The sequence below is a fragment of the Sprattus sprattus genome, assembly GCF_963457725.1.
Source record: "Sprattus sprattus genome assembly, chromosome: 4".
Lineage (NCBI taxonomy): Eukaryota > Metazoa > Chordata > Actinopteri > Clupeiformes > Clupeidae > Sprattus > Sprattus sprattus.
In genome coordinates, this window is record NC_137923.1 from 19,870,300 (window position 1) to 19,893,507 (window position 23,208).

Here is a 23,208-nt window from a genome sequence, read left to right on the forward strand (position 1 = left end):
TCACCTTCCCACACACATATATATATATATACATAGGAAAATAGGGGACAGTCCCTCATACACATACTCCCATAAACAGAGGGAAGAAGCGGTGGATAGTCCCTTTAATACACAAACACAATCAAGGGCAATCTCTCACACACACACACAGAAAGACAAATGCAAACGAGCACAAATTCAACACAAATGAAAACATGTCAGCATAGTCCAAGAGCGGCTGGCCTGGCGAGTGGTGGAAACCTGTGTACGGAAGCTTTCCATCCCTTCACCGAGTGACTTCATGCTTCCAAAATACATATATGGACCAGTAGGTACACTGACGCATGAGGAGAACCTCTAAGTTTAGAAACCAGCTCAGTCTACTAAGAGAGAGAGAGATTCGGTGTGTGTGTGTGTGTGTGTGTGTGCTGTGGTGATGTCATTGTTAAAGTCTCAGACAAACACAACAGCGAGAGCTTGACGCATTATTTAGCCCCTTACTGAGGAGATCTAAGAAAGTGAGTCATGAACGCCACACTAGATTCTTTGACTCTAGTGAAACTATATAAACTATAAACTGAAATGTTTATAACATCCTTTCAACCCATAAGGGTCTTTTACAGGGCCAGGTTTGGCCTTCTGAGGACCTGTGGGATTCAAATGGGGAGCATTGAAAAATCCAGTGCGTAAGACATGTATGCTATGAGAGGTGATGCTAACAGGTGAGAGACTTCAAGGGTATTATGGAGGGCCTCCCACACCATAGTCTGCCCTGCAGGGAGACTTCATGTTCCTCTGAAGTGGCACGAGGCTCTCATGTAACATTGTGTACCATTTCACAAGGCAGGAACCCCCACCTCACTCACCCACTCACCCAACCACCCAGCCAGCCAGCCAGCCAGCCAGCCAGCCAGCCTCCCGCCTGCTCTGCTCTGTTCTCCTCTCCTCTCTGTTCTTTTGCTCCAGGCCTCCGCCACAGCCACTAACAAGCACAAGCTAGCCGGCTAGCACAACCACAGGCAGCAGGGGGGGGGGGGGGGGGGGTTGTGGGTCACGTACATTACACACACACACTTTTTCACAAATGTACACACATAAACACTCAGACTCGCAGACACAAATACTTACATACACATACATGCATACACACACACACACACACACACACACACACACACACACACACACACACACACACACACACACACACACACACACACAGTCTGTGGATAACAGAGGGCAAGGAGTGGAACTGCGTGTTCGCTAGGCTAATGGACACAGGACGACCGCTCCCGCAGGCCTCTCACCAGTGTGACGAGGGACAGAGAGAGAGAAGGAGAAGGGGGAGAAGAACAAAAAAAAGAACATCAAGAACCCTCTCGATGCATTAGGCATGTTTCAGAGAGCCCAGGGCTGTGGCGCTGCATCTCTCACAGAGCGGCTGGTCTTTAAATCTAATGATGGGTGATTCCAGGGAGTAATGGCAGAGTGCTGGTGCTCACAGTCACAGACACACACACACACACACACACACACACACACCAAACGCTGCAGGTGGGGAGTGTCTCAGCTGTGTGTTTTTATGATTACATCATCTTCATGACATCATCGTTAAGACAATCACATCATCATCGTCATTGTCATCATTGTTGTAGTTGTTGCCCGCGGCAACATTGGCAGCATCAGCATCAGTATCAAAAAGCCCCCGGTCTTGCCATGCCGTAAGCCATGCAGCTGTACACCAAAGAGGATGCTACTTATTTATGTGAACACTTACGACAGCAGAGGTCAGACATGGGTGAGGGGTGACACACACACAAACACACACTCGGTTGGAACATATGCCAACATATGCCCATCAGGCTCTGACACACACTCATGTCAGTACACATGAAGTACTGAATATCACATGTGCCACAGCTACTCCCAATTACATAAATGTATCTGTACATGCATAACCACACGTACAGAAATTCCACACGTACATAGATTTAATTTTTCATACCTATTCATACCAGACAGATAAACAGATTCATGGAAATACATATGCACAAACACACACACACATATATATTGTTTTTTTTAGTCATACCATACATATACTGTATGTAGGTACTTTGATAGATAGCTACTCCATGCAACAAGATGTAACGTATAACAGATATAAACAGATAATACACAGATAGATAGATAGATAGATAGATAGATGGATAAATAGAGTGAGAGAGATTGCAACTCTAAAAGCAGTGACCCTAAACCCAATGCTCCAGCACAGAGAGCCATTCCTCGGGCCCATGAGCAGCACTGCTGGGCGTAGAGCATCGATCTGGCAGTCTGGTTGGCGTGAGGAGCTGATGTGAGCCCAGGATAAGAGCCCTGCTTGTTCCTCATCAAGTCTCAAACACAGATTAAGCCACTCAGTTAGAGGGGGAGAGATAAGCCTAATTGGATCAATAAATCAATGGATCGGTTAGGACCAGCACACTCGCATCTGATGGAGCTAGTGAGTCAACAACAGCAGCAGCAGCAGCACGAGGCCGATCAGATGAACCACGGGGAGACATGCCTAACCTTGCCAGGCTTCTCCAGCTGTGCCCCGTGCTAGATCAACCTCCATTAGGGTCTTGTTAAAGAGTTAAAGGCACAGTCCCTTGCGTGCTCATGAAGAAACACAGTTGATTGTCTTGAAGAGTGCATGGCCTGAGCCCCTTTGTTTGTTTCCCATCTCCAGAGCTAGGACTGCAAGGGAACACTGGAGTGTTTAGACAGATACACACAGATAGGTAAAGGAGAATGTAGCTGAATTTGATAAAGAGTGTAACTTTTATATAAGTAAGGACTTCACCTGTATAAAGTTAAACTAAACGTCCTTTCCGACTCTGTGGATGAGATCCGAGGAGCCCGGAAATAGCTCGGCTTGGCCGCATCTCCAGATGAACATATCCCGGAAAGCTGTGCAGTCAGCGACGAAGAGCTGGCTAAGTCTCACCAAGCGCCCTGGTATAAATACCACCGGAGTCGTGTCGGGCAGACAGCAGCTCAGTGATTGACAGGTGGGGCTCTGTCTCCTGAGTTTTGTTTTGAGTGGGCCGATCAAAGGGGGGCTCCCGCCAGGGAGGGCTATGAAGTCGTCACCGAGTCAGTTATGACGCACCCACTACACCTCCTGCGCCTCTGTTCCGTTCCACGTCTGTGTCTCTGTTTGTCTCCGCTCCATAGCTCCATCTCCAGGCACTCCCTATGGGGTTAAAAGTGCTGTGAGCTCCCCTGGAACACCTAAGCCACTTGGTGATGGTGATCAGACACATTTTCTGTGTCGTAAGCAGCTACAATAACAAAGCTGTGTTAACTGAGGAAGCTTCTAAAAGGCTGGACATCCCTTCCTGTCGATTAGTTTTTTTCTGTATGCACCCAGATTTGAGGAATGGAGGACGGTGAGAAATGCTTACAATCCCTTACAGCATTATTGATTCCTGACAGAAAACGTGTAAGGCATACTGCCATGGGCGAGGGCACATCAGATGAACTGAGGTCTGGCAGAGATTCTAAATAGGTGTGTGTGTGTGTGTGTGTGGCACAAGAGAGGAATGTTACAGGAGACACAGGCCAATTCGCAAGAGGATGGGGTAACAGATGCAAAGACAAAAAGACTGAAGGAGAGGACAAACAAACAGAAAAGGCAAAACAAACACAAAGTCAGACAGACGACAGGAAAGGCAGCAAAGCCAGTGAGGCAAGGAGCGAGGGAGCCAGGTCTCTGTGGAACCATGGAAACTAATAGAAGGAAACAGTGAGAAAAAGAAAAAAAGGAGAGGCAAAGACAAAAGTAGAAGGGGAACATTTGCAGCAGTGATCATCAGCATTCTGCAGCTTCTCCCTCTTACCACCCCCCACCCCCCCTCTCTCACTCACTCCCTCTCCCCACAGCACTGGGCAGCGGGCCTTGAGCGGGTAAGGCAGTTGATTACTGCCCTAATGGAAATGACCTCCGCTGGTGTGCATGGTGAAAACTGATTACTCATTTACAGGCTCCTCTGTGGGCCAGCATTCAGATTATGCTCAATCACACCCTCACCTCCTTCTCTTCTCCTCTCTGCCCCAACCCTCTCGCTCACCCCACCCCCCATCCAATCATATCTCCTCATCACACTTCTGTCCTCTCTTTCTCTTTATATCCGCTCATCTCTCTTTTGTCCCACACTGCCTCTCCAACACCTTCTCTGTCTTTCTGCCTCTCCTTCCGCTGTCTTATGTTTCCGTGCTCCGTGATCTGCAGCTCTCTCTCTCTCTCCCTCTTTCACTCGGTCTGTCTATCTCTCTGTCTCCCTCTCTCTGTGTCTCTCTCTGTCTGTCCATCTGTCTGTCTGTCACTTTCTCTCACACAGGTTGAAGGATTCTCTGTGACAGCTTAGACCAGCCACTGTCCTCTCCTCAGTCCACTAATGCGCTCACCAGTGTGCTGCTGCAGTCCAATTGCTGGCCAGCTGCCAGAACAAGCATGCTCGTGTGTGTGTGTGTGTGTGTGTGTGTGTGTGTGTGTGTTTGCGTGTGTGTGTCTGTGTATTTAAGTGTTAGACAGAAAGAGATTATGTGTGTAAGCGAGTGTGAGAGAGAAAGATAGATAGAGAGTGTGTGTGTGTTCGTGTCTGTCTGTGTCTGTGTCTGTTAACGTGTGAGATCTGCTACGATGAGCCATAGTGTCAAAGTGCAAGCGCTCTCTTACTACCAACACAGCAGGGAGAGCTTTGCACCGCCGCCCAAGTAAAGGACTGTGGGGGAGACACAACTGATCTATACCGCTTTCACATCAAACACAACACAGCAGTCAATACACAACACAACAGCCACACGCCTACCATTTGACAACCGGCTAGGGCCAGACTTGCTTGAGAGAGCACATTTCTTTCAGTTAGTTCTCTCCATGGTTGGGAAGGGGAAATACAATTTCGAGGCAAACTTTGCAGGACTTGCAGCACTGCTGCTGTTCTCAGAGGCCAGTTGGGTGGCAAGACGCTGTCAATCCCTGACACTGATTTCCTACCCACCCCCCTTTCCCCTTCAGGTGCTGCCATGAATACACAGTATAACCTACAACGCCAAGAGCAAATTGGTGCCGCAGCCATGCTGGCCCCTAGGGGTAGATGGAAGTACTGCAGATACAGTTCTTCTCACTGCTTTGTGAATATGGCACTTTGCACTGCATTTTGTTGTTTCTTCCCCTCATATGAATGTGTTAATTTTAACTGTAAAGATTTACATTTCAGGGGTGATGATACAGGATCTCCCTATAGAGACAGCTGGGCAGAAACATTTTAAACCTGTTCTCCACCATCTTAATGGGTAGAGAAGATGCCAAGAACAACAAGGTCATGCGTTCACTTGCCTACACTTCACTTACTTAGAAGGCACACATACTTAGGAAAATGTTAATCTGTATATACAGTCGTGTCAGTTGTGTCAATGTAAATGTCAATCTGTGCTACACATATACACCTGATTAAAATCTTCTACAGTCAATCAGGTGAAAAAGTAGTACAACTATTGTCCATTATCTAGTTGATGACTGCTGTGCCTTATTTTAATGAGAGTACATCAAATATACTGTTTAAAGGAACATGTGACATGAGTACGCCTGCATTAAAAACAACACTTTATGTATTCAAGGTTTATGAACAAACTGGTGCAATGTCTGGTGCAATGCACAAAAATGAATGCCAGTCAGGCATAGATTTTGGGAAATGTAAGACAATGATGGCAACATGAGCTAAGAATGAACAGTATGACAGCACAGCACAGGCTACCGCTGCCTTTATTTATGATACAAGGTCCCCCTCTAGTGGTCACAAGGTTTAATAGCATTTGGTAGAATTTCAGGGCGCAAAGGACAACATTTTCTCAGATGACACGATATTACAGCATGATCTCATTTATTCATGTATTCTTTTTAGATGTGCTGCATCTCTTATTCTGCATCTTGTTATACACGTCTGCTGGATTGCTTGTGTCTGTTGTAAAATCATAAAGTCAGCAATACAGGCAACAAGCAGAAAACAGTCAGTAGAATAAGTCATTGTTTTAGGGTTTATAGTCAGTCTTCTCGATCGAGTCACAATTAGATCAGTGGTTTCCTGGGGGGGAAAAAATATTCCTCAAGATTTAATGTAAGGAAAGTGTTTAAAGTTAATGTTTAAAGATGAATGCCTTCTCATCTAATCTGTCTTATGAGAGCCACCCTTCTACTATGATGAGATAGAGTCTACATTCCACTGCAATAAGCCTTCCATTGAGCTGTATTTGCCAATCATGAATGTATTTATACAAGATTCCCACAGTATGTTGCAGTGCTAAGCAAAGTATGACCATATGCATTTTTATTTTTCAGCTCCTTGGCTGTGAGAAAATGGCCATCATCTGACACTGACATATTTCAGCCAATAGAAAAAGCTTTGGAAAGAAAACATGCTATTATTACATTACATGGGCAAAACACCAAACACTTCAGACATCTGTATGCTGATTTTTAGTCTGTCTGTTTAAAGGTATGGTCCGTGATTCTACTGCAATACACTTTTTGTCAAATTCAGTGAATTGTTCCACAGTTCTCTCTCCCCCCTTTAAGGGTGTGCGTTCAAAATAACTCTGGTGTTCGTACAGTCCTGGCACTGTAAAGGGGAAACAAACATAGCCATAAACAAGTCCAGCCAATCAACACATTGCTTCCCGAGCACATGTGGGGTTGGTTGATTGGCTGCTGAACTCAAATATCAAGAACCTTTAGTCAGACTGCATCTTTTAGAAACCGTAAAACCTGATGTTAATTATACTAGGCTATCTAGGGAGCTTCCATGTGAGCTGCTTAGATGAGAGTGAAACCAATTATTGTCATAGAGAAGGGTCTCTAAAACTGACCTGACTTGGGAAAAAAGCTTCTGATCGCATCGCAGGCATGTACCTTTGGTCCACAAGTCAACCAGAGACAACTTGTGCCACCATTATTGTACAGAGATAGAGACCAATCTGACTGTGATAGAGTCAGAAAGGCTTCAAACTATGTAACCTAGCTGGTTTAAGAAACGCAAGAAAAGCATCATATGGAGTGAGTGGCTCAGAATTCGAAGGAGTAAGAGGGTAAGGGGGCAATTTCTATGGCTATGCATCATATTCAACAGTGATAACAACAACAAAGAAATGTCTTTGCTGCATCGGATTTCAGGACAGCAGTGTTGTGCAAGAGCAAACCCTTAGGATGGTTCATGAGATTCGTATTCATAGCTTTGATTTGTTTAGGCAACATCAGGTGCAATTCTCCACATTATCTCCTCGTTGTCATTGACTAGACACTGAAGGGTACAGTAGGCTAGGCTAGTCGTGATCACATCCCTGTTGGTGTGCTTACATGGGTGATCAGTCATGCTCCTTCTTCTTCAAAGGACCATGCTCCAGTGGCACATAGCCTACAATAATGTCTTTATTTGAACACTTCTTCAATTAGTCTGAGACACTCTCTTAATCGTCATGGGAAAAATGCTCTTCCACAACCAACAACCTCTTTAGAGATCAGCGAGTTTAAACATACCAGTGTTGACCTGATTGATTGATTGAGTTTGACTCACCAAGAACTAATATGGAATCTTCTTTGTTGACATGACGCTGGAGTAAGTGATGGAACTTCGACAAGTCCCCAAACCATTCAAAACTGTGTTCGGTCTTGTATCGCTCGTCCCAGTACTCCACATCTTTGTATTCCGAATTAGAGTTAGGTAGATACTCCATCCTGACAGGAGAAGGAAAAACGTCAAAGCTATAAATCTCGGCTACCTTGTTACAACATTGTTGCTGCTTGTTATTCCCAGGTGTAGAATGATAACAAAGTATGACTTGCTATTAGAAATGGCCACTGCATTGTTTGTTTACGTTCAGTGTTATAACGCAGAATGGCATGTTACTTATATATATTACTAAGGTTACAATGTGGCTATCTAGATATATAACCCGTCTTGGTTACTCACGTTAAATGATGTTACAGCAAACAATATATTTCGATTGCAACGTGGCTAAAACGTGTAATTCCATTCAATAGTGCCACTCAGCCTTTACTTCACTCCACCGGTGTAATGTTAAAGCCTATGAAGTCGATGTACAGCCGAATGGCCCTAAATCTAATAAGCGTTTTGTTCTGGGCACTTCATATATCTCAGTGTCCTCTGTCACTACAAAAAAAATCCATAGTTGTAAGGTAACCTAAAATAATTTCTCCACACGTGTGTGGTAAGTGCTTCTGATAGTCGAGGGTAAATCAGGAAGTTGATTGGATACTGAGCAATCCTATCCAATCACACAGTGAGCATAGTGAGGTTCCGGTAACACGTTACTGAGAACGTTTCACATTAAAAGCTCAATAGTAAAACAACTAAGCACTGATAATATAGCCTACAGTAAATGTCCCAATATGAAACAGTGTGAAGAAGTCTCAAATTGACCACAAATCAAACGTGACATGGTGAATAAACACCACACAGGTTAATGTTACCTATGGGGGCTGAAGCAGTGAGCACCAAATAAATAGTTTAGATTCACTTACCTGTGATTCTTAATATTCAATATTTTTTTCCTATGTGATTCCAGTTTGTGATATTTAACGACTGAAAGTAAATGTTGCTTGTTGCTTCGTTGTTAAGTTTATATTGTAGGTTTAACCATGCATTTGTATGTATCCAGCCTGATATGATACATTGCCAATATTGCCACTGTGCTCATACTGCAATTGACTGGAGAAAGTATTGAGTTAGCTATTCAGAAGACTGTGATCCTTCCTATGTTTAAGTTAAAAATGGTACATTTTATACCGCTGTTCAGAGTTAAGCGTATAGCGTCTCTCCCTTTGGGGAGGAAATGTTCACTGTATGTGGATGCCATTATTAGTACATGCCATTATAGTACCCTCGTTTTACCACAAGGTGCCGCCATTGTCCTTCGTGTAGTATGGTCAAAGCTACCATAGTTAAAGCTTGTTTATTTCTCGTAACAGTAATATTATCATTTGTATGTACCTTTGCATTACTGTATCTGTTAGAAATGAGTATTGGAAAGCGTATTGATATATTTTAGTTTTAATTAGTTTTGGTGGCATTGATTTGGTACTATAGACATTTCATTATTCATGATTCACAGTAAAGTAATGTCCTGTTGCTGTCAAGATACCAGTGCATAATGGTGGTGTACTGTTATTCCAAACTGATGACAATACTGACTATTAAACTGCGCTGATAAATTCTACTTGAGCAGATACAGCTTTCCTAGCCTGCAGCATTGCCTGTGTGCTGGAGAGCCCATTAACCCAGAGGTGATGGGGAAGTGGAGGGAGACCACAGGACTGGACATTTATGAGGGATACGGACAGACAGAGACTGTAGCTCATCACACTAAAGGATTCCTCATACATTTGTGACGGCCTGTTTTTTTATTTTCTGTGTTGTTTTTAGAATGCACTGTTTTAATTGCTATTTTTTCACTCCTATTACCTTGCATTATTGTTGTTGTACCATGTTAAGCACCTTGACACCTCGTTGTATTTTAAAGTGTGCTATAAAAATAAAATCCATTATTATTATTATTATTAGCTTGAGTAGACAATAACCAAAAATTACCATTTCATGGCCTTCTGCATATTTAAATGGTCCAATTTTGGCTACATCATGATCCATCGCCTCTTATAAGCAAGAGGCTGTTGGTCAGCAACCAAGAGCTGGCTCTGACACTATAATCAATTACACACATTAATTTATTGGGGAGGGAAAAAAAAAAATTTGAACACGTTGAACCTATAAACAAAACAAAGAGCTTTATTGATACATAGCAAAACGAACTAATGCAAAAAACAAATCTGTGTAAAAAAAACCTACTGACCTAGCCAGTAGTGTCCAGCAGCTGCCCTACAGATAGACCTGGCATCACATGAGGTCATTCACATGTGAGGTCACAAGTAGGGTTCTTCCAATCACATGCAAGGTCATGGTCGCACGGAGGACCTGAACCTTTCAGCATAAAAACATAATTTTAGACCTAAGGTTTGGGAAAGAAAATTAAAAAGCACCTGCTGTCATCCAGTCAAGACTTATACCAGCAGGAGTTGTGCACTTCATAGTGCATTTAATTTTTTTTCCACGTCACATTTGCACACACAGTGTGGCCTACAGTTTACATTTCTACTATTAATGCAACTATTAATGCAATTCTAGGCTATATTAAAGAATACTTTTTAACAGGTAAAAAGTATTTTCACTCTCAAATGGTTATATTCATGTGTCATTCCAGAATGTGTTAAATTCGCACTTTAAATTTGCATAGAATGAGAATGTGACTGGAGAAGATGAAGAGGGGGGAAAGCCTTTTTGAGGATCGGAATGAAGCCTACCCTTAAAAAAAACAGAAACCTTCCTGATGAAACATCTGGTCATGCAGGCTACCTTCAACAATGCCATCACATAACTTCTTCTGTGCATGAAACTATATGTAGTTTGTCCAAAATGTAGGAGAGTATATATGCTAAGTGAAACTACCATCTGCAACAACCCAAACTTCTCCTTGGTACAGTAAGACGTGTATTAAGACTGTGGACAGAACTTGGAATTTTGACAATTTGTTGACATATTGCTGTACTTGCTGTTGTATGCAAACATGTAAACAGTTTTAAATTATATAAAGGCTGGCTGTTCTTTGACACAATTAAAGATTCAAAAAATCATAGCTTGTCATTCATAGCTAGATAAGCCCACTGTTGATCCCTTGCTCTGAAAATAAACAAGCATTAAACATGATCAAAATATACAATCAAATTAACATGAACAGCCGGTACAACTTACAAAGTATATCAATATTCATTGATTGGTGTGGGTATAAAAACATTCTATCTAAACTTTACTTTTTGCAATTGCATGTACAGTAAATAATTTAGATGTGATGATAAAGGCTTAAAGAGTCTGGAAACTATTGGGTTAAGAACCTTGAAACAGTTGAAAAGTGTATCTTAAACAGGTGTACAAACCCGAATTAAAATAATATTTTTTAAATAAACTGTACTCTACTTTTTGTCATTATTGACCATTGCTAATGGCATGCAAGGTGATTCAAACAAGGACTCAAACACCTCAATCAACAAGTCCATTCTACATCCCATGCAGAGATTAAGCAGACTGAAACATACCCCACCATACATCCATTGCTAAACGCACAAGAGCATAGTACAATGTCATCAAGGATGAACTATTTGCTCCCCCGTCAAACCCAGTGAAACACCTCATTATTTTCATTATTATTCTGTTGCTTAGTTCTAATTTCCCAATATGTACATTGTTTTATCAGATAGATAGCAACATCCACTCTCTCCGGTGGTCCCCTTTACATATATAGTTTCACATTTCTAGCAATTGTTTTATTACACATTTGTTAGACACACAACACCTAACCACCAATCTGCCGCCCACTTTCCACATGGCCTGCTCAATTTTAACAAAATTAACATTCCTCTCATCCATAATGCTCCATCATCTGCATGGGACAAATCCTATTTTTCTGAGGCTACGTTACAGAACACTTCATTTATCATTAAGTTGAACAGAACAGGGCTAATCACGCTTCCGTATAGGGTACAATTTTCCACCTTAGCCACAGGGTCAGTGCCTACTCAAGGGTAAATCAGGAAGTTGACAGGATACTGAGCAATGCTATTTAATCACAGTGCGCATTCGGAGACTAGGGAAGACTTTCTGATAGTTTCACATTTAAAGCTTTACTGCAAAACAAAAGTCCTCACTAGGCCTATTATAGCCACTGTAGCTTATTATATTTTTCCAAGGAAGTCAAAAACCATTTCAACCACATTGAATTATAGCGCAGCATGTGTTCGCCTAACGTCTTACAAAAAACAGTGGTCATTCATAAGGCATACAGAAAACAGTTCACCTCTCATAGTTGTTACGTAATCCCTTGGGAAGAACACGTCCTGGAGTTCGCAATATGGCGCGCAACATTTATTTTCAGACGACTGCAACCTAATTCCAGCGAAGTTTTGATTACAACACTGCATTTTAATGCGTGTTTGGGTCTTTTCCTCTTAAACGAAGACGGCACCAGATGCACTTTAACCTTCCGACTTGGGCTCATTGTTTACATGACTTGCAACGTTTGTCAGTGTGTTAAGAGTTTCGTTGAAAGTTTAGAAGATGCATTTGTTAAATTGTGTTCTTCGTAAAGTACCCTGTAGGCAGCGATTTATCGTAATCAGCTGCAATACAACTGTGTACAGTCTGTTAAAGTGGCACCAGATTCGAGAGAAAAGTACTCCACAAAACTTCACCTCCTACGAGACGCTACGGCAGCTTTACAACCCTCACATTCCCGAGTATTTCAACTTCGCAAAAGATGTGTTGGATGAGTGGGAGACCAAAGAGAAGGTAGGGAAAACAATATCAGGAAACGTTCACATCCTCTATTTGCATGATTTCATGGTCATAATATGCCTCTGTGAATGCTTTGTGCATGGAAAAGAGAGTCGGACCTGACAGATGTTGTGTTTGCATGTCATGGTTTATGCCTGTTGAATGATCAGTTTATCTGACCAAGATCAATACTGAGAAATGTTTTGTAGTCCGCAACACCTCTAGCCCCTTCCCTTTCTGCCAGTACACATACATGAGAAAGAGGGGGAATGTAGAGTGATTCACAGTCCATTTTTACTTGACCTTTTGAGTGGTCACAGTGAAACCTCAGAAGCCTTTCTCCCTGTTTACTAAAGGCCAGGCCAGACTAAGCGGATTTTCATACTTTCCGGAAAATAACTTTACAAACTGGCCTCCCGGCCAGATAAATCTGCCATTTGGAGCGTTACTTTCCGGCAAGGTTAGAATCCCCTCTCCAGAGTGGGAAGGTTGCAATCTACCCTGCTATCAGGGCCTGTCTGGCCGCAAATCGGGTTTGAATCCGCAAATCTGATGACGTAATTATCCCACGTGAACGCTGGAAGCTGTCAAGTAGTCACGTACCATCTTCCCAATCGCAATAAAAACAAAAAAAATGTAAGTCTTCTGTTCTGTTCATGGCTGGCAAACAACGATCTAAGAAGGGCACGTTTTATTCACTGAGTTACCAAAGCAGTCTTCTTTATGGGGACTAATTTACACTGCACTGAATTACACAACTGCACAAGTTATTCTGAGCTGACAAGATATTCTGAGTTTAAGACCAGTGGCAGTTGAAACCACTTCTGCAAATCGATATCTTGCACACAGAGACAATTGCAGAAGTGACACCACCCTGAGCGAATACAGAATATGAACATGCCCATATAAACTTATGTGAACACTTGTATAAAAGCTGGCTGCGCCCAGCAGCACTTTGGAGTCATGTGCATGATCTTGTTCGGGTCATCTCTCCCCTTTTGCAAAAGATAAAGCAACAACAAATTCTGATCCCTGGTCTCTGTATCATTAATATTAAAGTCTTAATATTTATTTATCAAACAGTACTGAATTAGAATCATGGACTGCTCACATAACTGACTGTCAGACTTTCAGATATACAATGTATGTTATACAGACAATGTACATTTTATGTAATTTAAAAACAATATATATACGTAGATAAGACACGGATAGTGTAAATGTCTATCCTCATCTGCTACATTGCAGAATGGAGAGAAATCAGGGCAGCCTGCACTCTGGTGGGTAAATGACAGAAGAGAAGAGATTAGATGGAGTTTTGAAGAGCTGGGGTACCACTCCAGAAGACTTGCCAATGTGCTATCAGGAGAGTGCCAGCTTCAGAGAGGGGACAGGGTGCTCCTGATACTACCCAGAATTCCAGAGTGGTGGCTGGTCAACATTGCTTGTCTGAGAACAGGTGAGCCATAGTAAACAACATTTTATTCAATCAGTTATCTCCTTGAACACTGACTGTCTGAAACGTTGAGTGAGACTGGGTTTTTTGATTGGGTTTTTACAGGATCTTCACTTCAAAATTGGTATGTAAGTGTAGTGCATAGCATTTGTGCTCAATAAGGGTTTTTTTTTCATCAAGAATAATCAAGTAAATCTAAAGATATGGTAAAGAGATAATGCTTCCTAATAGTCTGGTTGAGTTTCTTCTTTAGTTTCTGTGTCAGGCGTTTTACTCAAAATAGTTATTTTTGCCTTCTTAGAAATCTTGCTTTGTGAAGCATGTGTTGTTGTTTTCAGGCACGGTCCTCATACCGGGTACCTCTCAGCTCACCGCCCAGGACATCCTCCACCGTCTGCAGACCTCCAAGGCCAAGTGTGTGGTTACAGATGAGGCTCTGGCTCCCCTGTTGGACTCGGTAGCTCCACAGTGCTCCTCTCTACAGTCCAAATTCCTCGTGTCAGACAGAAAGAGAGAGGGGTGGCTTAACTTTGGAGAACTCTTAAGGTGACCATGTACCATAAGACTCAATAGATTGGAGCATTACTGAAAACAAGCATTGCTTTACCTTAATCACCTATAATCTCACTGAATCAGTAGGAGGAATGAATTAACTGTTTGAGTGTATTTCCTTTTTATGTAAGGAGCGCACCAGGAAACCATCTTTGTGTCAACACAAAAAGCCATGAGGCCATGACTATATTCTTCACCAGCGGCACCACAGGTTCTCCTAAAATGACCCAGCACAGTCACTGTAGCTATGGGATAGGCCTTACTGTCAATGGCAGGTAATTGCTTAATGCATCTATTTAATCCTTCTTGATATTTGCCTGTGTACCACATACCATTTGTTCAACTTTGTATGCATATGTATTAGGGGTGGGGGAAAAAATCGATTATTCTATTTTAATCGATTCTCTCTAAAACGATTCTGTCTCGATTCAGAAAAGTTCATAATCGATTTTGTAATTTTTTTTTTTTACACATCCATTTTATGTTGAAATGCAAGCTGCATCGAGTATTGGATTGTTCATAGAAAGTCAAAATTGTGACAAGGAAAAGCTTTTTCTCTCATAAAAAATAGAGAAGGTAATTCATCTGTTGATTTTCTTTAATTATCAAACACAAAGTAGGAAGTGTAGCAAAGACTCTAAGTAGCAAACTCAAATGTTTTAAAAGTCGAAATGGATTGATAATCGTTTTATCGGTTTAAAATTGATAATCGTTTTTTTTACACATCCATTTCATGTTGAAATGCAATTATCGATTGATTATCGAATATCAATTCGAAACCGATAAAACGATTATCGATGCATTTTGACTATTGAATCATTTGAGTTTGCAACTCAGAGTCTAAATTGAAGAAAATCAACAGATGAATTACCTTCGCTATTTGCTTTATTAGAGTAAAAGCTTTTAATGGTCACAATTTTGACTTTCTATGAGCAATGCAATAGTCGATGCAGCTTGCATTTCAACATAAAATGGATGTGTAAAAAAAAAAAAAAAAATTTTTTTTTTTTTAAATTACAAAATCGATTTTAAATCGATAATCGATTTTAAATCGAATCATTGACCTCTGAATCGATTTCGAATTGAATCGTGAGGTGCCAAGAGATTCCCACCCCTAATATGTATGCAGTATTATTAATGTGCAAATGGTTAATTTACATATATAAGTATAACCATATAAGCTTTACTTATACTTATCTTTACTAAGTATGCTGACTTTGCATTGACTCTGGGTCTGAAGGTACTGGCTAGACCTGAAGAATAGAGATTTGATGTGGAACACCTCAGACACGGGCTGGGCCAAGTCAGCCTGGAGCAGCGTCTTCGCCCCCTGGATCCAGGGAGCGTGTGTGTTTGTCCACCACATGCCACGCTTCGAGGCAGCCACAGTGTTGCAAGTAAGAGTGTCACAGAGGATCTGAGAAAAGAGAATTAAATAAAGATTCGGGGAAAAAACTTCTCACCTCCTCAATTCAACCAATGTGGCTATGTGTGTGGACTGTGGTCATGTGGATTAATTCAGTTTGAGACCTCTGAATTCATTCCTTATAACTCACAGTGTTATCTTAAAAAAACAGACTCTTTCCAGTTATCCCATAACCACCTTCTGCACTGCTCCCACTGCTTATCGCATGCTGGTTCAAGAGGACTTGTCTAGGTACAACACACACATATACACACACACACACACACACACACACACAAACACACACAGCTTTATTATTTAGACAAATTAGAAGATAGTGTTTCACTGTCTTCCAGAAATGTGAAATATTCTAAATATGTAAATTCTGCTTGAGCAGATACAGCTTTCCCAGCCTGCAGCATTGCCTGTGTGCTGGAGAGCCCATTAACCCAGAGGTTATGGAGAAGTGGAGGGAGACCACAGGACTGGACATTTATGAGGGATACGGACAGACAGAGACAGTAGGTCATCACACTAAAGGATTCCTCATACATTGGAGCGGAGATAAGACAATGTCCAAATACTGTAGATGTGCATTTTGTGACCTTCTGCGTATTGTCTGTATAAAACTGAATGGTAAAATGGTTAACCATCTTCTAAAGTACAGACAGAGCCTGTTGATCAATAACCAAGAGCTGGCTCACATTGAAGGGCTTAGCTGGGGAAGGACATCATACATAAAATAAAGGGGTCCATTTTGGGGTAAATTTGGCATAGCCCCTGACTATATCCATGATACAGTAGCATTTTACCACACAAATAGCCAAACAGCCCAAACCCTACGGTAATTTCTTTGCCACTAGGTGTTAATTGCTGGGACATTTAAAGGGATGAAGATCAAGCCTGGATCTTTTGGCAAACCATCACCAGCATATGATGTACAGGTAGGTCAATGGTGTGAATGTAACACAGACATACTAGAAGAAGAAGAACAAAAACATAATGCCATCCCATCATCTATGATGCATATTTATATTTCCTCTGTAATTGTAGTGGTGGACGTGATGATCAGTTTTGCATGCTTGTTTGTTTTGTTTTCTGTTTTGAGGTGATCGATGATGAAGGGAACATCGTGCCTCAGGGAGAAGAGGGGAACTTGGCCATCAGAGTGAAACCTCACAAGCCTTTCTCCCTGTTCACTGAGTACACGGTACCAGCCTCTAAACCACATACAACACGGCTTCACCTCATACTCACAGACTACACCTAAACAACAACAGTGCATGAAAGACCATCTTTAAAGGCACCCAATGTAGGACTTGACCAGTACAGGGCAGTATACAGTTTCACTTGTCAGATGTACAAATGTATGTCTTCAAATTATTTAGTAGATGTTTAAGGTATGTTCATTTAGCCTCCCATTTAGTTTGTTCCCAGATTTCATAACAAAAGTCCTCTATCTATATAACCCTTCCTCAGGATAATGCCCAGAGGACAGCAGAGTGCTTCAGAGGAGACTTCTACCTGACCGGAGACAGAGGGGTCCAGGACGAGGACGGGTACCTGTGGTTCGTAGGGAGGGCAGATGATGTCATTCTTTCTGCAGGGTAGTCACTGTCTTGTTGTGTTCTTGGTGGCTCACAGTAGATTCCAATTCAAATTGGGCTTTTTATATCACACATAAAGGGCTTTTTATACCCACAAGATAAACAGCGATTTAAAAGTTGTTTGTTTGACTTATTTTTGCTTATATTTTTTTTAAGTTACGGGAAAGTTAAGAATTAGACACTGTGCAATGTAAAAAACACGTTTGAGGGGATTCGGTGCTTTGGAGGATAGTTAAAAAAAATGGAGGATAGTTAAAAAAAAATTGGGAGACGCATGCAAGAGGGGGTACGTAACTACACAAAGGGCTCTTGCGTGTCTTGCGTGCCTGCATAAAAGCTGACCATAAATTGCGCTTAAATCCTTTGTGTGTGTGTGTGTGTGTGTGTGTGTGTGTGTGTGTATTTCCCAGAGCTCTCTTTCTAATGCACTGGTATCTCCTCTCACTGATCTGACTCATGCAGGTACCGTATAGGTCCATTTGAGGTGGAAAACGCCCTGATTGAGCACGATGCTGTGGCCGAGTCTGCTGTCGTGAGCAGCCCAGACCCAGTCAGAGGAGAGGTTCTGAAGATTTTTTTTAAAGTCTGACATTATATGTCAATACTAATGTCTATATATTCACAAACATCATACATTTTAAAGGTCTAGTCCTCGATTATAATCCCATACACTTTTTTATTGAATTTATATTGAATAGAAATACACTACCCAAGCCTATCAAAAAGCCTATCAGCAACGTTACTTCAGTAGTTGAATGGCTGTTGAACTCAGATATCAATAATACAATAATTAAGGACTGTGCCTTTAAGTTTCACTGTAGATCATTCCATGTCTCACATAAAATCTGAAAATCTCCAACACAACCATTTCAGTTTTTCACAGAATTTTTATCACGTAAACCCATACACCAATAACAAAATGTAGCAATGATACGGCAGTTGGAATTAAGGTACCCTGCCCAATGTCCCTCTTGTACTGTCCAATGTATGCGGGAGCATTTTCAGACATTGACACCTTCAACACCGTTGAGGATATCAGGATAACATTTTCTTCTGTGACCAATGTCTAACTGTAGAGAATCAAACTGAGTACAGTTACTAAAGGTAAGGATGTGTGAATTTGGCTTTTCATCAAAATCTGAAAAAATACATAGTATTGCATGAAATCCCAATTTCATATGTCATTATCTTTGTAATTGTTAAGATTCTACAGGTGGAAGTTGGTCTCCTGACTGACTCCTTTTCCTTGTTATCCTTAATTTGTCTTCGTACATCCAAGAATATACAGTACTGCACCCCTGAGTGAGTAGCTTCTAATGTGCTTCTATATTGGGCTCTACATGGTGCTGTATTTTCCCTCTACTTCAGGTGGTGAAGGCTTTTGTTGTGCTGTCTTCTGAGTATAAATCCAGGGATCATGACGAACTCAGAGCAGAGCTGCAAGTGCATGTGAAGGGAGTCACGGCTCCTTATAAATACCCACGCAAGGTGAGAGTGCAGGCCCTTTACTCATATCCACTGTTTGGAGCCCAGAACAGTGAGCCAAATGCACTGTGAGAAATCCAGAACAGTTAGCCATATACAGCACACCTTGAGGAGTCCAGAACAGCTGGCCAAATGCACTGTGAGAGTCCAGAACAGTTAGTTGAATGCACTGTCACTGACTGAAGGAGAATGTGTATTGTTGTATGCAGGTTTACAGTCATATGAGAATTTACAAGCTCACTTCCTACTCTGAACAATGCTGAGTCATTGACCGCTTATGTTGTCTGTCGAAGAAAAGTCCTATTAAAAATGTATAATTATTTTGTTCCAGATTGAGTTTGTGGACCAGCTTCCAAAGACGGTCAGTGGTAAAATCAGAAGAGTGGAACTTAGAAACCAAGAGTGGGGAAGAGGATGATGCATTTAACTTCATCTGTGCAACTGCTTTAAATACAGTTTATACAATTTAAATCAAAAATACTTTGCATACATGTTTTAAATGAATTCAACATGTGTTCGTTAATGTCTCACAGTATATATATATTTTTTTAATAATGTACACTTGAAATCCTTTATAATAAAACATGAACATTCCTGAACTGCATCATGTGACTAAGCGTGTGATTGTGATTGAAATGTTTGTTTCAGTCACAGTAATCTAGATTCAAACTGATCTCCTGTGTTCTTGTGTTTTATGTTTTAAATGCATTTAATTGTGATTGGATCGATAATGCTAATGCTGCAGTTTACCACAATACCCATCCAGTATACAGAGAGAGTGGGAACCAGACAACTCCCCTTGCCAGTCTCTAGGTGGAGATATTTCTCCATTACTCACAATACAAAACCTCATCCAAATGCTCAAAATGCTTACTAAGTAAAGCGATTATTATACTAAAGGCCTGTATAGTGCATCAGAGGTTTTCTTTGACAACCTATAACACTGACAGGAAGAGGTTTTCTGTGCTTAAATCTGTTTATTATAAAGTCCTATACTGTCCTAGACTGATATACTTCTGAGTTTCACCCTGCCTTGCTGAGTTACACGCAGCTGATGTGTAAAGTTTTCACTGACTGATTCACCTGTTCAGATCTGTCTCACATCCCGCCTGCTGCATGCACAGGCGCCCAGCTAATGTTTACTGCTCACCGAGTAGCACCCTGGCTTTGAACTTTGAATCATCTGACTGGCGTGGTGTGAAGAGGGGCAGGACGTTTAGCTAACGCAGGTCCCTTCCCTCCCTCTGCCCCACCATCCTCTACTGGCATGGGCTTAGGGGCAGAGATAATGGAGGTTACAATAAGTAACTGAGTCATAGTCAGTCATTTCCACCACCACACATCTTTTAAAGGTGTACGGTAAATATGTAGGAGCCTGTCTGTTGTTAGTATATTAAGAGGATGTTAGACTTATGATAAAAAGATATAACTGATGTCAATTTGATGTTTGCATGTAACTTTCTCTTTTTTTGCTGTTTCAGTTGGTTATTAAAGAAAATTTGAAAATATTTTTTTATTTTGACAACCAACACTGAAACATTTAAATAAATATTCAGTTATGTAAAATGAGGCATTCTCAACTTTCCCGGTGATTTTTGTCAACTTTGCTACTGTGGATCACACTGTAGGGCTAAAAACAGCAGAAATCCAACCATGTGTTATGATGTCCGTTTAGATGGCCTGTGAAAGTATTATTTTAATATTGTCTTATGACCTTTAATTGTATGTGACTAATTGGATTAGTGGGACCAGACATCAATGTGGGAAAAGAACATGAACATGGAGAAAATTGTAAACATCTATTTAACATTATCCACAGAGGTAGTCTTAATACTGTAAGTATAGTTCAGGGGCCGCATTCACAAAGAATCTTAGAGCTAAAAGTAGCTCATAAGTGGCGAATTTAGGAGAAACTCCTAAAAATAATGGGCGTGTCAGTCTTAAATGTAGGACTCCTAATTGTTATTACTAAGAGCAATTCACAAAATATTTTATCCCTAAAAGTAGCACCTAAGTCTAGGACAGCTTAAAACTCCTCATGAGGACTCCTAAATCACTAAGACCTATTCACAAAATATCGTAAGATGGCTGCAGCCGACTTGGAATTGATAAAAGACATTGCTTAAACCGTGAAGGTATTAATATTGTCGTAGAATTAGCGCGGGATGCAATGACGCCTTTAAACAACTATGTGTCCCGAAGTAAAATGTTTGGAAACATAAAGATAGCCTATTTGGCTTCGCGGAAAACGCAAATGACGACACTGGGAATCATCAGTCAGCCGTTTAATTCATCAAACTATCAACGCACTGTAGACCCCACATCATCCAACAGTTTATCCAGTTGCCTTTGGACAATCGCCAATTACACAAGATCAAAGTAAATTCCATGACGATCGCAGGAATGTCCAGTGACGGGACACACATTACAATAATTCGTCCACCGTGGCCTGGATGTACCGATGACTCGTGCATTTCAACGGAGAGCGGTCGCAGGTTTTTGAGAACTTACCAGCTGGATGCCGCTGGGGTGACAGTGGCTATTGGTCCTGGGACCAGTAGGCTTTCGCCTAGGCTACGGTTCACGTTCGTTTCGCTTGGATCAATTAAGATTGGAGGGCTTGAAGGGCCGTATGTGCTGATATTTGAAGTGGTCAAGGGCTGGAAATATAATAGCCTAACAGTTTGCTGGGTGCTTTAATTATTACTGCCTTGATTACATGCAATTGCCATATTATATAGGCACAGACTATTTGCACCCGGGTGTAAATAGCAATAATGGTATTTACACCCAGTGTTAATAGGCAATGTGGCTATTTACAACCGAGTGTAAATAACATGGCACAGACACCCGGGTGTCCATAGTCAGCAATGTTATTTACACCCGGGTGTCAATAATCAACAATACTATTTACACCCGGGTGTCCATAGTCAGCAATACTATTTACACCCGGGTGTCAATAACCAACATTACTATTTACACACATTCTACCACCACCAATGTGACTGACAAACCAATGTGATTCACACTATTAAAGAACGCAGATTTCACACTTGTGCCGTGTTCTGATGCTTATCAAAGTGCATACAAAACTTGTTTTTTTTAACAGTTTAAAGTGAGTGAAGTGAACGTGACTATGGCAGAGATAGTGACACACACACACTGAATTTGGTCTCTGCATTTTACCCATCCAGGGTAGTGATACACACACAGTGAAGCACACTTACCCGGAGCAGTGAGCTGCTTTGAGCGCCCAGGGAGCAGTGATCGGGGTTAGGTGCCTTGCTCTAGTTCCAAGGGTTGTTATCTGAAGAGGAGCCGGCTACAGCTGCGCAGACATGCATTTCTCCCCACAAGTCATATAGCAATCACAATATTGAAGCTTGTTATTGTTGTAACTCATGAAAAGGTAATGTCAATATGCTGCTCATAAGCTGCTTTGCTTCCACCCATATACGGTGCACGTTACAAAATAACCTATTACAGCACCTACTTATTTTAGCATAATTTGAATGCCAAATCTGCAATGGAAATGTCTCTTTTAAGATACACACCATTCTTATTTACGGAGTCATGATCTACTTGACCATGTAGATGCTTTCTACTCACAACCAGGCTTTTGTTGTTGGCTGGCATGTCTGTTACACCATGAGAACATTTTCAATTTCTATTATGCTACTTTATGAAATTCAACCATGAAATTTGAAATCTATTTCACATAAACTCATATAATCTTCCATGGAGAAATAAAAATGTCACCAAGAAATGACTAAACAACCAAAAAACACATGCTTAGGCTTGTCGTGGTTTGTCAGGGTTTCTCTCGGAGCAGGACCCAAAAATGCACACATACACAAGAACTAGTAAACTCAAAAGACTTTTATTCGAACTTAGAAAGTAAGTAAACAAAGAAAGAAGGAAGTCACACAAGTAAAATTACAAGACAAGACAAAACAAAACAAGTCCTGACATTTTTTAATTTCTTACTGCCCCAATCAGCCGCTTCTTCACATACTCCCTGATATCCCTCATGTGCTCCTGCTGGACTAAAGTCGGGTCAGCCTCTTTCAGCAGGGCTTCAGCATTCTGAAAAAAAAAAAAATAATAATAATAATAATTTGATGGCCCGTGTGTGTATTTAGAGTGGGCATGGGTGATTTGGTATTATAATTCAAACACACACACAAATCAGTCACCATATTTATGTACAACAAGATTAATGAATAATGTATTTCTCTATATAGCCCATCCCTGCTCTTTACATCCACAACGTCAATACTTCCCATC

At 41.2% G+C, this 23,208-nt stretch overlaps 2 protein-coding genes across 2 annotated transcripts in view; one reads left to right on the forward strand and one right to left on the reverse strand.

Moving 5' to 3' along the window:
- Positions 1-8,127, reverse strand: part of ece2a (endothelin converting enzyme 2a) — a gene marked incomplete at its 3' end in the record, with an annotated part of 112,594 nt that extends 104,467 nt beyond the window's left edge. Inside the window, exons 1-2 of the mRNA XM_080837513.1 lie at positions 7,989-8,127; positions 7,593-7,753 (exon numbers count right to left, since the gene is read on the reverse strand). Coding sequence (XP_080693639.1) covers positions 7,593-7,752 — 160 coding nt within the window. The 5' untranslated portion in view covers position 7,753; positions 7,989-8,127. The remainder of the gene's footprint in view (positions 1-7,592; positions 7,754-7,988) is intronic.
- A 3,864-nt stretch (positions 8,128-11,991) lies between these two features.
- On the forward strand, positions 11,992-19,520 carry acsm3 (acyl-CoA synthetase medium chain family member 3). Its single transcript, XM_080836919.1, has 13 exons — positions 11,992-12,431; positions 13,665-13,875; positions 14,211-14,418; positions 14,556-14,699; positions 15,665-15,821; positions 16,002-16,081; positions 16,227-16,350; positions 16,693-16,773; positions 16,938-17,039; positions 17,309-17,436; positions 17,899-17,998; positions 18,805-18,924; positions 19,253-19,520. Exons 1-13 carry the CDS (start codon positions 12,201-12,203, stop codon positions 19,337-19,339), a joined length of 1,773 nt encoding a protein of 590 aa, XP_080693045.1. The 5' UTR covers positions 11,992-12,200; the 3' UTR covers positions 19,340-19,520.
- Positions 19,521-23,208: the final 3,688 nt, after the last annotated feature.